At 37.3% G+C, this 15,714-nt stretch overlaps 1 protein-coding gene across 6 annotated transcripts; it reads left to right on the top strand.

Moving 5' to 3' along the window:
* Positions 1-1,639: 1,639 nt before the first annotated feature.
* Positions 1,640-14,470, top strand: LOC128741818 (uncharacterized). Of its 6 annotated transcripts, none has more exons than XM_053837887.1 (7): positions 1,680-1,770; positions 1,838-2,170; positions 4,712-5,021; positions 5,087-5,202; positions 5,262-5,780; positions 6,509-6,668; positions 14,379-14,470. In XM_053837887.1, the coding sequence occupies exons 2-7, from the start codon at positions 1,952-1,954 to the stop codon at positions 14,432-14,434; spliced, it is 1,380 nt and encodes a 459-aa protein (XP_053693862.1). In that variant the 5' UTR covers positions 1,680-1,770; positions 1,838-1,951; the 3' UTR covers positions 14,435-14,470. The 6 variants fall into 6 exon arrangements, with proteins under 6 accessions (XP_053693857.1, XP_053693856.1, XP_053693862.1 ...); XM_053837886.1 differs by lacking the exon at positions 14,379-14,470 and adding an exon at positions 13,209-13,365; XM_053837885.1 differs by lacking the exon at positions 14,379-14,470 and adding an exon at positions 12,720-13,196.
* The last annotated feature ends 1,244 nt before the right edge of the window (positions 14,471-15,714 follow it).

The raw sequence follows: 15,714 nt of genomic DNA, 5'->3' as shown, positions 1-15,714 counted from the left end.
TCTTTACACCTGAAGCCTAGCCCGCCTAGCGTGAAGCAGTCGATAATGTCGATAACAGATAAGCTTTTGCTGTCAGCCGAATTGCGAAATTCTATGATCTGACAGTAAGTGTGCTGTGAGCCGAAAAAAAATTTGGTAGAAGTTTGTAAAGCCACTTTAACACCTTTAAGCAGCCCTAAAGTAGTTTGAAAGCTGTGAGCCTAATGAAAGCTTCCACTCTACATTTTAACACCTTTAAGCAGCCGTAAAACGGTTTGATGTTTATGGCTGTTGAGAAGCAGATTGTTTAGCAGAAAAATCCGCTATTAAGCTTGTTTATCAGCTTTTGGGAGAGAACTGGTTTGAAAAACTTAAAGTAGCTTAAACATCGCTTATTTAAACACCATTTAAGTGTTTACTTTATGCAGCTTTGATCGCCTTAAACCAACCCGTAAACAGCCATTGCTCTTGCAATTCAGCTACCGTTGTTACTTGGGTACCCAACTACTAAAAAAAGTGGAAATAGTTTGAAACACAGCTCAAAATTTCAAGTATACTCCGAGCGTTCAGCATATTGTCTTCGTCATACTCAAAACTGGTAGAAAAACCTTCTATTTTTTTAACAAATAGTGAAAAATAGTAATTTTCTAACATAATAATTTCCTCGATAGCGAAGAGACAATCCATAAATATCAATATCAGGTTAGTTTGAATGTAATTCGCATCAAAATGGGTATAATGCTGGTTTCTTGTCTATATATCTGGAAAACCTGCCGTGGACGAACCCATCCAGCACCCTACGCGGCGACTTAAACATGCGCGGCGACTGGTGCTTTCACGGTACTAGTACAGGCACGGTACAGACATGTTTTTTCGACTTTCAATCAAATTCCTTATTAAAACGAATGTTTTTAATAAAGATCGAAATGTCGAAAGCAGAAGGAAAAGAAGGTTCGTTGTAATACGCAGTTTGACTGCAAAGAAAACTGAAAAACCAATTCTGAAAAGTTACTCTGTTGAAAGCTTTAAAAACAACAGGTACTAGTTAACATGAATTTTGGCAAAGTATGTGGCAGTAAAATTCTTATCGTTGTTTGAGGTTTCTTCCAATTCTATAAACAAGTTGGCGCAAAATCCATCTCTTCTATATCAATAAAAAAGATTTACTGATATATTAAATAAGAATAAATAATAACACCTTTGCAACAGGTTTGCATGGGTAGGTACTCCAGCTTCAATTGCAAGTTATTACACATTGAATATGGAAGAAAGAAGCTACATCAATGACCATTAATGGAGCATCTGTTCTCTAAGTTTCGTGGATAAACTATGTTTGTGATTATAACTGGTTCAATCAATGAATACAAAGTATGCCGCAGACTTGGCGACGGCTCTGACGGGCACATCAATAACTATTTCCGAATTAGATAAACATTCTTTGCATTAACGACCACTTTCTGTACTCGAGCCTATAAATCCGCAGTCATAACATAATCCATACAATAGCATACTTTTGAACGGCTCACCTGTGTGTGCGAGGTAGAAAACATCAACACTAAACCTGTTCGTACCTTGCCCTCTCATTCTCCAGTGCTATTCTCGATGGCGTGTGCATAGCACAGGTATCTTATTGTCCCACTTCTCCAGATCCAAACGATGAGTTATACATGTATAGGTACTTTAATTCATGAAAATGTTCATTCCATTCGCAGTTTAGGTGAGACTCTGCTCTTGACGTGATGAGTCGCTATGCCAGCTTTATTCCGCAAGTAAGTGCCAGATATCAAACAGGTATGCTCCACGTATACAAATTAAATCCAATTAGTATTCAGAAAGAATTTTTCTCTGATCGTTGCAGGTGAACAGATTCCAAGTGCCTGAATACCGAAACACTACACTGGGTTGGGGTGTGTAATCTACATCCGGTCGTTCTGAGGTGTAGTTTGAAAACGAGTGTTTTTATTTCGAAGAGATGAGTTCGGGTAAGGCCAGCGATGAAACTGACCGCAGTGTAGTGACTAATGGTGACGAGCAGCATAACAATGGAGTAGCAATATCTATGGAGTCGCAAAATAAGAGCTCCAATATTCAGGAAACCTCCCTGTCTGTAGATAGCAGCAGGATAACAGATAAGGAGAATAGTGGCACCTCGAATTGGGTAAAATTCGATGATGACGAAGGCGGCAAAAAGGTAAGTACTTTTGCTCATATGGCAGTGCATCGTAAATGTTTTAGCTGGATGGTTGCGTTTATAATTTGGAAGTGTACAGTGAGCATACAGAAACACGATTGTTCTGGTATAATCAAATATTTTGAAATATCGAAATTCAAAGTGAACCTAGTGAAGTGAAGGTTGAGTTATTGTCACGTGCTAATTTTTTCTGCTTCATTGATTGATTCGTTAGTAGAGAAACATTCTTTTAAACTGTAGGCATGTTTGTTATGCAGAAATAATATGCCTGGCAGATTTACTACAATATTTGCGATGGGCATTAGCTAGTCAACGAAGTAGAGGAAAGTGACATTAAAGTGGAAAATATTTCCAGGAAAAAGTACACGAATGAAAAGGAGATAAGGACAGCAAGATTAAATACACATATATATGCAGTTTTTGATGAAAAATGATTGTAAAATGTATAAATATACTTTAGTTTGCAAGCGCTGAAAGTTATGCAATAAACAAACAAACAATTCTAGAAGTTGCAAAGTGCAACCTGCACCGAATAGTGTCTTTTGTACAATCTGTCAGGTATTAGGTATCAGCATCCGTGACTCGAGCAGCACGTTCCTCACAAACGTGTGGAAGATTTGTGCCTGTGCTTGGTGTTAATCCAACTTTTAGATTCAGATTAGCGTCACGAAAGAATGACAGAATTTGAACGTTAATATGTCAACCAATTCTGAACAGATTTTGATGGTTTGCATACCATTCAATTCATAGAAGAAGTAACAATTGTGTGATAATATTAATTAAAACGTTGGTTTTCAGTAAAAATTAATGAAAAGGCTCAAGGTCATATTTCTCCATATATATTCTTTGTTTGCTCCTCAGCCTGGAATGACCTTTTCACATACCTTTTATTTCTTGCAATTTCTATTTTTTCTGTCCAAGATAAAAAGTGACCAAGAAAAAGAAAACCGGTATTTTCGGTATTTTTCTTCTTTCGATATTTTTGAAAACTTTGCTTCAAAAATATATACCAGTTTTCGACCAGCTTGCAATTGATGCTAAAGAGATGCTAAAGCACTGTTAAAGAATTGTGAAAGGTTACGCGAAACACAACTAGTGATAAAGAGTTTGAAACGGTCAATCCAATTAATGAAGCTTTTGAACTTGTTTAAGCCGCTCTGGAACAAACTTCGCTGCAAATTTGGCTCATATTACTATCAAACTATTCAAAGCTTTTAAAGAACGAATCAAAGAAAAACAATCGGAATACGAGGATCTTTTCGCTTTCTTGAACAGTTCTGCCATCGAAAAATTTGTAAACAAAGACTTTGGTAAATTTGGAAATCTTCGAGAGCTATAAATCAGGCAGACGAAATCTTAAAGCGGCTAATTGCAATTGCGACTAGTGGTCTAGTATGTTTGATAAGAAGCAGAGAAGACAAGACTCTTTTGAAGGAAGATCCGGTCCATTTAAATATTATCAATTCACATAAATTTACATATGTGGCTCTGGAGCTCCAAACACCCGTTAGAGTGTTAGATGGTAGTGCGTTTGGATAGAGTATCCGGAATGATGATTCAAGAATATAGAATCAAGTGGGAGCAAAAGTAACTGGTCCAGGAATAGACACAGCCACTGTGTTCCAAGCTGAAATACAAGCAAATCTATAATGTTCTGCACAGAAACTATAGAAATTTAAATTGGTATATGCAACATTTCCGGCAGTAAAAAAACTAAGCTTAAAGTATAAACATCTTTAAGACTTGACCCTTCACTAGCGACAGACTTCGCAGCCGGTTATTAAAGTACAAGACAATTACGGGCTAATGCAACGATCCTACCGATTCTCTATTGTAGCACCGCCCAACCGATATTCGAACATATGACGACTGGCTTGATAGATTAGCATTAGACCTCGAAGTGGAATTGACGGCAACAAGGGGTCTGATGCGCTTGCAAGACTTCGATCGTGGATTCGTATTGCGCCTCTTATTCTGTATTTCGCTACACTTATTGCTAGTGCCCTGCTGAAGTTCAGGCCTCTTTTTGCGACTCCAAGAGCTATTATAGTGCCTTTGGCGGGAACCAGCCTAGCCATTCGCACGTTCAACGCTGTATCAGTGTTGCATTAGCATACTGAAAACCATAAAAAATTATGGTAGCCAGATGTGCGACAGTATCGATTCACCAGTCTTGCCTTGATTTGGAGTGAAAAGAAAATTCTATTCAAGCTCTCTTCTCAATGCTCTAATACCACTGACGAACTGATATGACAATGACATTTTACTTTTGACGCACGAGTCTCGCATGCAAACGATCACTGAGCAAGGGAGAGTATTCCAAAAGCTCTAATAAACATTAGGTTTTTTTTATGGGTCTTTCTTCTGAACAATTCACGTCTAAACAGCCATAAACGTTAATACACTTTGCGGTTGCCTAAAGGTGATAAAACGGCTTTCATTTTATTCCTGGGAGACGTAGCGAATGAATAAAAGTTGGAATATGAAATATAATTAGGTAACTAGAGTAGAACCAAACCTAACACCAATTTACATCCACAGACTGCATCAAACCAGCAGCCCAATGTACCGACCGGCCCTGCAAAAGACGATGTTACGCCGGCAGTTTTGCCCACCGAAACGGTCCACGTCACAGTCGATTCAAGGTTTCCTTCTACGCCAAAACAAACCACCAAAAATCCTACTTCCGGCGGGACACCCGCTCCAGTGGTCACAAGCTCAGCAAGTGGCGTTACAAAAACCTCGCAGCCTGCAGTAATAGACATTCCGAAACAGTCAGTCAATGTCGTTCAACCTATTCAGTCAATGCGCACCATCGAACTGTCCACCGGTCGTGTACGTGAAGGATTTGGTATGCACGGACTTGTTTTACAAAAGCAACGGTGGTTTAAAATTGATATACTTTGATCTTTCCAGCAAATGGGGATGTTATTGTTACGTTGCTTCCGACCAACACCCGTTGGCCATGGATAACTCCTGCGGTCTTTCGACCAGAGCTTGTTCCAGAGGAATTGATGGCTCAAGGCTTGACGGTAAGTTTGTTACAGTTAGCCAAGCGTTGAATTATAAACAATTGCTAGAATTATTTCAGTTAACTGTCGAGGAGTATGTCCACGCTATGGAAACATTAGTTAATGATTACCGTTTCACTATGTACAATATATGCTACAAGCGCGTACTGGTTGTTTGGATACTTTTCGCCTTTATTGTACTACTTGGTCTATTATTTTCCGGTCTATATGGAATCACATTGTTTTCGCTTGGCGTTGGCTGGCTGTTTCTCAATGCAGCCGCCATTTTCTTATGCATGTGGGTTAAACTGCGTTTGGCCCGAGGCCTCGAACGATGCATGGCTAGAGTAAACAAACAGTTGATACGCCACAAAATACTGCTAGTACTGGATGATAGAGGACACATTTCCTGTCACAAGGTGAATCTATGTTTCATGTATTTTGAACCATCGCAGTGCATCAGCTACCTGAACGAATTCATCGAGCGGAGTGAGCAGAACGGAAATACTATTGAACCTGGCTGGGAGAGTCGACTTGATGTTACCACTAACGATATTGTTATCCAAGGAGCCAATACGACCAGATTGTCTAGAAAACAGGTATGTTTTTTTATAAGTTATTTTGCTAGTCATCATTTCATGGGTTCAATAATGGTTAAGTTATCTATAGTTAGGACAAATGATAGATCGTGTATATACCTATATTATATTGATAAACTTTAGGGAAGAGCTGAGGAAATATTTCTACGCTATTTGCAACGCTGGGGTAAGGACTACCTTAGACGACGTTTGGATTGGACCATCGAAGAAAACGGTATCGTGTCTGCTCCAAGACACATTCCGACTGCGTACTGTCCTTGTCAGTATGCTGAAGAAGTTCTGCTACATAAGAAACCGAAAGAAGATCCACGTGTTTGCTGTGCTTCACTTCGACTTCGACTGCAAAGAATAGGGTTCCAGTTCTAATCCGCCATATGCATTACAAAATGCTTTAGAAAAGATAGAACTCAGTCAAAAACGCCAAAACGGAAACAAAATTGTAATATCAAACGTGAAGCATACTGTATAAACGTAACACGAGACTCGACTCACCCATATTCTCACTAACAATTAGTACAAACATGTTAACATACTGTGCCTATAACAAGCTTATTATTAAGCTAACCTAAAATAAATGGGTGATGGATACTATACACGAATAGAAGTAAACTTCTAGATTTTAGCATATCATAAGGAAAGATCTTACAAAAACTGGATAACCGTGCGTCATGTCCAGTGAATCTGTATCGGATAGTTAAGCAGAAAGCTTTTAACACGCTTTGTTACAGGAACGTGGACTACTGCTGTTACTACGCTACGCCTCCCGCTGGGGTAACCAATCGATGCGAGGGTTAATAGATGTTACATCCGTTGAGCCGGCACGACACTGTCACCAATTTCAGTGTCCCTGTCAATATATTGAGTATCATCTGAAATGTAAACCACAAGGCAAGTTTAAACTTTGTTGCTTATTTTACTGGGTGACGGCTTCCGAGTGGTATGGCTAGGCTAAAGATACTGATTCTTAGTATTATTGTCTTTCTCATACACCTATTTGCATGTTTAACTAGTATGGTGATCAGCTACTTAATTATTAACGCAATACTTTTGATTCATCTGCCAAAATTCGACGAAATTAATGTGTAAACAACGGGATCAACTCAAATGCATTTTATATTCGTGCGATAACTAAAGAATCTGTAAAAAAGTATTAGGCACAAATTACTTAATTCAAATAGAAATAAAAACGATTCATCACTTCGTACTTAATTAGTACAGTAAAGCTTATTGGTGCCTCAGTAAAATTGTTAGATGTAGTTTTTATAATCGTGTATTACTTTGAAAATCCACTTATTCAAACAGTACGCTTCACTCAGTTTTGAGTACTTTGTAGTAATGTTAAGACATGTGATACACCTGAAGAATGAAGTAAAATGTTGAAAATAAACTTAGTCTACTGACTCCGTCCATCCGCCTCTAAACATTTGCTCATTTCATTGTTAAGCGGATCAATGAAGACAATTGCAAGGATTTTAGATCTGAAGTTTTGCAATAAAAACTATTAATGTATTGAATACATCATTATATGTAGTGAAATATGCATAATTAGTCGATAAGGCAGTTGATGTCTTTGATTAAATATACTTGTTACAGTAAAAGTTATTTGCCTATTAATTCCGAAACCACACTTTTTTCCTTAATTTGCACAAATCTTTACACATTAACAAAGGGCTACACAATTTATTATTATCTGTGCACAAAGGACGCCGTACAATTGGGTAAATAACCATCTCGTGTTTAAAATTTGATTTAATCGCCACTACAATGGTATTTTACATTGACACTAATCTGTTTTGTTTGTCTGTAACAATAAGGATAAAATTATTTTCGTCCAACTGGTTGCTTATCAATTCAATCAAAGGTTTTACCAACCAAAAGTAAATGGTATAACTACTAAATGTACACTCTTTAGACTTCTGTCTGGTGATAACAAATGAAAACGAACATTTTGACGCGTTGCCTATATTTTTTTCAGTTCATAAGGTACTTACTTACTTTACTTTTCCGATATCAATCCGTTTATCGAATCCATGCCGAATTCAGGAGACGTCTCCACGTTTCTCTGTGTCGGCTTGCCGCTCTCCAGTCTCCCCAAATACCCGCTGGTTTAGTAACCACGTCAACAGCGCTCATCCAACGGGGCCTGACTCGAAGTCGTTGGCCTCTGTCGGGTCTTCTGCAAAATATTGTTTTCGTTGGTCTCGCACCCGGCATCCTTGCTACGTGGGCAGCCCATTGCTTGCCGTGTTTTATTCGCTTTACAATATACGCATCTTTGTATACTTAGTATATTTCATGAGTCATGTGCCTGCGCCACTCTCCTTCGTTTAATATGCCGCCAAGAATTGATCCTACGCGGATCTTACGCTCGAAAACGCAAAGAGGTTGGTCGCTGACTTTCAACGTCCGCGCTTCGTGGCGGTAGAATCATCGAAAGAATTAGCGTCTTATAGAGCGCTAGTTTTGTGAGGAGTTGACCTCAGCTGGCTACGTAATCCGCAGAAGTCCCTGTTGGCAGCCGCTATCCGCCTTTTTACTTTACGACTCACATCGTTGTCACATGTCACTAACGTACCAAGGTAATCAAATTCGTCGACCACTTCCAAAGTATCGCCATCTAACACCACCGCGCAGTTCCAACACCCGAAGGGCTACCACGCACTCTACCAGCCACCATATACTTTGTTTTAATAGAATTGTTCGGATTGTTGTTTTTACAATTTATTATCTTTTAATGACGGCGTTTTCTGTTGTTATAGAATTATAGCCGTAAAGCTCGATTTTTTTGAACAGAACACTTATTAACTCCAAATATTATCCGAGATATTAATCTCGGATCCATGAATGGTAGAGTAAATTTTTTTATAGAAATGTAAGTAAACTTTTTCAACTATCCAATAAAAAGATTTTGTCTAAATTGTCCACAGTGGTGCTATAATTGCACGTCTTTCTGTTCAAAAAAGTTGAAAAACTATTTTCTAATCCTGGAAAAATTTAAAATATTGTTTTCTTATTTGGCTATTCAGTTTGGTCTTTTAGTTTGGTTCAGAAAGCTAACGATACAGCCATAACTCAGGAATAAAATATAACGCTTTCGTGCAATAATTTCGACGAAAATATATTATTGTTTTTCTATTTGGACTCACTACCGGGACTAGTATACTTTTGAGCTATTCTGATATACTTGGGCGTTGCATTTCGCACTATATTCTTTTGCTATAATGGCTATGCAAATACATACTGAAGGCACTTCCTAAAAAGATTATTTGAAATCATCACCACTACTAATGTAACGTATTGCCTGAGAATATAAAGGGCTCTTTGTGTCAAAGCAACGAGTAACAATAACAGACGAAGGAGACATCCAATTGTATCTCAAGCTTAATTAGGCGTAGCGACGACGCAGCGATCTTCCCCGGGGTTAGGGTACTAATGAAGAATTTCGTTAAAATTATTTGAAAACTTAATAATCCTTTTAACTACAAAGATAAAGGGAAAAAATTAACTTCTTGAAAGTCCTTCGATTCAAGTTCAGCGCTGTCAATAGTCATTATCCACGAGGCAAACGTTATTTTCTCTTGAGCCTTATAAGGCGGAGTTGATCAGAGTAAAGAGCCACGGTAATTACAGCAATTGAACCTATACACCTTTTTGCAGATAGGACAAAACAATCCTTCGACCTATTCCTCCGATATTGTTCTCTACCGCCCATTTAGCTCGGGAGTACGACGCTGGCCTAACAAGCCAGTCGTCGTATGTTCGAATCTCGACTGGGCGGTACTGCTATAGAGTTAATAGGATCTTTGCACTAACCTCGTAATTTTCCTGTACTCTAATAACCGGCTGCGAAATCCATCGATCCAAGAAGGGTCAAGTTCTGAAGGACGTTTATACCCATGGCTTTGCTATATGATGTCTCACCGGGTCTCCCCCAGATCGGGGGCTGGAATGCTACTATCAGTTAGAGACATTCACAGTCTTCGCATGTTACTTCCATTTCACTACCTTTTTATATCACTATTGAGGTGCTCATCGAAGAACTGGTTCCACCTGTCGACTACCGACACTCGTTTTTTATCAGATTTCCCTTCTCCTCGTTTCACATGTCAGGTTCCGGTTTTACTTCTTTACGATCTCTCTTCTCCTTTTGCGTTTTTTTTTGCACAGGAGTAATGGTCAACTTGTTCCGCGCTCATCGATCCTTCGTTCAATTCTTCCTTGTTGCAGTACTCAGATAGTTTTTCCAATCTCTTTTTTGTCTTTCGCGCATTTAGTGCTTTTTTCACCTAGCGACATCTCTGACGGAGTAGCGTCCACGCGTTTTCGAGGATCGAAGCAACTAATTCCACAGGGGAAATTAATGGCTTACTTAGCAAATAGCATGTCATCGAGATTATTATGGTCGATTTGACTCATTGTTAAGTAGTTGGTTGATTACCTGAGTAGTAACCACAACAAACAAAATTGCAATACTTTCGTTAATGAACAAAAACAAATCAAAAACAAAGTCTCAATCAACAAACGACACATTCCAGCGTTCAGCGATCATGAAATCTCGCAAAAATCGCTTAAAAACAAGTCAACCAAATCACTGGCATATAGTATAGCTGGGAACTAGGGAAATACTATTCCAAGTATACCTATCTCAAAAAAATGGTAAAACAAAAACGAATTCGCCTAGAAAAAATTGTTGCTCATGGCGACTCCTAACGCAAGAGTGTATTTAAGGTGAAATTAGTGATCATTAAGATATCATCATTTTATATTTGTATTGTTTTGCGAATAGAATAGAAACTGTAAGCGACAAATAACCAAACGCATTGTGTGTATACATGCAGTTTGACGAGAAATGTTATTAAAAAACGGGAGTATTGTATAACATATGATGAACATTTCAGCTAAAGTCACGCGAGAGCTTAACACAAAATTCGCCTGTATTCTTTACCCAACGTAATGTTGCCATATCTTCCGTTAGATTTCTTTACTACATGTCGAAAAAGCCACAATCTTAATATTTTGTATGGCACCACTGTGTTACTACGAGCAAGAGACAAAAGAAAGAATATTGCTGATTGCAAGGAAAATTGTACCATGCAAAGTGCGATATGGCTCATAAAAGTGCTATTTTGCATTAAATCGTTTCGGTATCTTCGGCGCACTTTTTCGTTATATTCCAAGCAATAAGTGCACCGAAGAGACCGAAACGATTTAATGCAAAATAGCACTTTTATGAGCGATATCGCACTTTGGATGGTACAATTTTCCTTGCAATTGACAATACCGGAATGATTTTGGAATCATCTGGTTTGCAGTCGGCATGCATTTCGTCTTATGTTTAAGAATAAAGTAAATAAAACCTGCCAGATTTTTATATGGAATGGCTTATATGAGTAAAAGTCGTTAAAATGCAAATTTTTGGTGAAAAGTTCGGTGGATGAAAACTGCGCAAGTTTTTACGCCAGTTGTACATACATATTTTTCATAGTGCATGCAGAGTGTCTTTTGCATGCGCAAATGTAGATTAGCTGCTCGTGTGCTTTTATATTTTGTAAATTTTTGCCAGCTGCGGAGATATATTGACAGAAAGTGAGCCAGATATTGAAGTGCTACAATTAAATGTTTCCAACTACTGCTTTTCAAGTGAAGTGAAGGCCCGGTTTTGTTTAAAATATGCAAGGAAAATGCGATACGCGATGAGGCTAGTGTTGTGTGTGTGTTTTATGCTTTATGTTTTATGCTGAGATGATGTTGAAGGGCATGTGCTCATAAGCAGTTTTTTCATCAGAAAAGCATTTTTGTCGATGGAACTGAGTTGCATATTAAAGATTATCGATAATGTGAGACAAATAAACATTTATCCTAGCGAATCTACTGTACTACATTTAAAAAATTGCAACTAAAGAGCCATTAAGACCTATTTACTAACACACTCAAAGCAATCAGGGTAGTCATGAATACATGATGAGGGCTAATTTCTCGTTAAAGATTATAGGTAGTAGAATATTGAATTATTTGGCACATTTTGTTTATTATGGAATTAAACGCGGATTGATACGCCATAACTCCGGTGCCAATCGATGTCAATTTCTATCTTCGGAAAGTGTAAAGAAAACAAATAATGATGGTATGATGGACCATCATTGATGGTAGTTAAATATTCCAACGAGATGGAATCTGAAAAAGGATGTTATTGTTTATTTTTTTTATGGGAGCCTGAACCACTGCGACCATTAGTTAGATCTATTGTGGTATACTCCGATTTGCAGTTTGCATAATCAGTTCGTTCCATCACTATGAGTCAGAGTGGTGGCCACCCTATGAATTTGCATTTCCCCCTAAGAAGGTATGACTTCCTTAATAAATTTCAGTACCTCTTTTGTTTCAGCAAATCATATCTCGCTAGGTGTTATTGTTTATAGAAAATATTTCATCAATTGTTATTGTCAATTGCAAGAAAAATTGTCCAAACAATAAGTGCGCAATCGCTCATAAAAGTGCTATTTTAGTTTAAATCGTTTCGGTCTCTTCGGCGCACTGATTGCTTGGAAGATAACGAACAAGTGCGTCGAAGATACCGAAACGATTTAATGCAAAATAGCACTTTTATGAGCGATATCGCACTTTGGATGGTACAATTTTCCTTGCAATTGACAATATTAATATTTACCTCTTTTTGTGGTTAATACTTTTACGAATAAACGACAAAACTATTGTTCAAGGTATAGAATTGTATAGTATGTGATGTTAGAAGTATGGTTGCGGAGTTACGACTGCCTAAGGATTCAACACAGCACATAAGGTTTCGGTTATACTGTATTTTACAGACCTGTCGAATTTCCACAACATAGCCGCAACGGCGCAACATTTCTAATAATAATAATTGCTTTTCACTGTTACACAACAACATAAACACATATTCTTTGTTGCTATATTTTATAGGATATCCATGCAGTTGCTGTGCAACCCTAACAGATCCACATTTCCAATATGCATACTGAATAATCTGATAAAAGTACATCCATGCATCAGTGTGTTGTAAAATGCTATTGATAATTTGAATTTAACGAAAGTATACATTTAGAAAATAAAACAGTTTCTGATGACATAACCTGTGATGTCCTATTGGAGGTAATGCCTTTGTTGCTGCTGGTGTTGAATTATTTGACATAAATATCATTCGTATAATGTTCTAATACACTTGAATAATACTGTATGGTAAAATCATGACCTAGAAAATATCTCGATATGTTTGCGTTGATGATTTGTAACTATCGAATACTAATTCATATGGTGGAAGTGATGAAGAATCCAGTTTGGACATTTTTGGAATTGCGTTTTTGCGTGCACCACTCTCACTCCTCACAAATGCTTTGACGCGTTTAGGCGTAGATCTTTAACTATATTTTATGAATTCTTCAAATTTTACAGGCTACCCATTCAAATGGCTTGCACCAGTTGCTGGTCATGTTTACCCATATAATTGAAAGTAAGATAAAATAAGTATTAAAAAACTCCTACTGTTAAAACACTTGAACGTTACCAAATAAGAATTAGGCATTTTCTCCGTTAAAATAAATGTAAGCCTGAAAAAAAAAAACAATTATCCAACTATAAACTTAAAAAGAACTTTCCAATTTCGCAGTAATTTTTATATTAAATGCATTTTGGTGCAAAAAGCATTGTGATTAAACTTTGAAATCGCTGAATTGTACGAATGAAGGCACCTTGCTTTCAAAGATGTCCAAATTTGTTTTATTTTCTAAATAATATCATCTAAGCGGACTTCAACTGAGGTTAGTAATGCAGCAACAAAAAAACTTTTATAGCAAACTACACTATATATAAAAATGTCGACTTTTCCTGTGGGTTTGACCAAAAACGCTGCCGTTTTTCAATTTATAAAGTATATATATATATATACCTAGTAGCAATTTTTACTCGTAATTTACTTACACAGATACTATAGTGTATCTTTTTTTGTTTGATTATAGTCACTTTAGCAACTTGGGTGTCATTCGTGACCTCTGCGGGGTTGGGATTTGAACCCGAATCCTCGGCGTGAGAGGCGTGAATGCTAACCACTACACCCGAATTGATTGTATCGTTTATTACTTAATAAACGTCACTTTAGCATGTGTAAAATGCACGGTAATTACGGTGTAATAATAATTTACAAAAAAATATTTTTGTAACATTACAAACTAAATGTTTCTGTTAAATCATGCACAGCTAACATCTTAACGTAATAATGTTACTATCTTTCTATGATAACGTTAAATTTTGATTACTTTGTAACTTTATCATGTAACTTCTGTGACTATGTTACATAACAGTAACGTTGTGTTACATTCAGTGGTGACTGGATGTGTCATTGTGGAAGAAGTAGATGTTTTCGTCGTTTTCGTAAACAGACGAAAAATTGAATTGAATAAAAATAGTTGACTGGGCAAGGGGATTTAATTTTTTTACAAATCACTAAAGAACAAATTGCATACATCCCAAAAATTCTATTTTGAGTTTATTTTTACATCACATTTTTACATTTTCAGCTATACAGTGTTTACAGTGTTTAGTAATCCAATTCTTTTTTTATTCCAGGATATCTTTTTGGTCGTTTTCAGTTGTTCAATGATTTTGTTAATTATAATTACTAAAATTTAGCATAAAGAAATCATAATTCTTTAATTTCTGCTTATTAATTGGCAAACAATGATGACCCGACTATTTTAGTAATACTTGGTGCCTTAGTGCACAGTTTCGTTCACAAGCAGTTGAACAACATTTTCCAGAAAATCATTTCCCCGAAGGATATTTACCCCGAGATTTACCCGACACCTATTTTTCAGAATGTATCACTTTCCTGAAAACCGTTTACCCGTATTTACTGCTTATCCAAAGGAATGTTTTGTGTTTTGAAGACACGAATTATAATTATAGACGTTAAACCTATAGGTTATAACCACCTCAGAGATAAAACAATAAGGCGCTAGACCAAATGGACGAGTCATAATAAACGTCATCTGTACATTTGTTGGTAACATTTGAAAAACTTTGATTTTTGGATGTTTATACAACACAGACGGATCATCAAGAACAAAGACCCGCCGGTGCAAGTTCCTGGTCACTGTGGGGGACAGACTCTCATAAGAAATCATCTCTATCTCTATGGGTTTCTTTATTTCCCTATAGGTCTGCCGGCCTGTAGTACTATAGTATCCTTTTCAATTGGGTCTAAAGGTCTAAACGGGCAAGCAAGGAACATAGGGAAAAAAATTTCTGAATCGCAAGGGTGTGCGTTTCGTGAAAACGAAAAGAGGCTCAAACATGGAATGCGTACTCCATAATGATTCGGATTCTCCATAATGCTGCGGATAATCGTGCGACTGGCTTATTAGGCCGACGTCATACCTCGAAGCCATTATCAGCTGTAAAATAATCAAAACCACTTGCAGAGGCTAGAAAATCTTTGTTTGATAATCTCAAAATAAGTTTTCCATTTCCCGTAGATTTTAGAATTTTTAAAATCAATTTCATGGCTAAATTCTTTGGATATATTATTAAAATACTCAAATTAAAAACTTGTAAACTGACTGGGAACATGGGGTGACGTATTTTTTTGTTTCTCTTTTTATCTACAAATCGTTTACCCAGTTTGTCGCCCGGCGTCGGTCCGATATAAGCAAAATGTTCGTTTGTGTTCGGATGGTGTTTGAATCATGTTGAATCATACAATAGCGTGGTTGCTGTTGCCAGTCATTTGACTGTTTTGCAATCGTTCGCTGCTCCAAACGGTAAAGGAAACTTGATCGAAACGAAAATGTAGAAAAAGATCAGAACGCATTCCTTCTGCTGTACAACCGGAGGTATGACTGATCGAATTGCTGGTTGTGTAATCCATAGCGTTCGTATTCTACCTTAAGCCATTAGGCCCCGC

Source organism: Sabethes cyaneus, chromosome 3 (assembly GCF_943734655.1).
Source record: "Sabethes cyaneus chromosome 3, idSabCyanKW18_F2, whole genome shotgun sequence".
Classification (NCBI taxonomy): Eukaryota; Metazoa; Arthropoda; class Insecta; order Diptera; family Culicidae; genus Sabethes; species Sabethes cyaneus.
Note: the sequence above shows the minus strand (reverse complement) of the source record. Positions and strands in the feature narration are given on the sequence as shown.

Coding starts and splice junctions, on each gene's coding strand:
- LOC128741818 (XM_053837882.1), top strand. CDS start 1,952: ATGAGTTCGGGTAAGGCCAGCGATGAAACTGACCGCAGTGTAGTGACT. Junction 2,171..4,711: donor ATGACGAAGGCGGCAAAAAG/GTAAGTACTTTT, acceptor TTACATCCACAG/ACTGCATCAAACCAGCAGCC. Junction 5,203..5,261: donor TGATGGCTCAAGGCTTGACG/GTAAGTTTGTTA, acceptor GAATTATTTCAG/TTAACTGTCGAGGAGTATGT.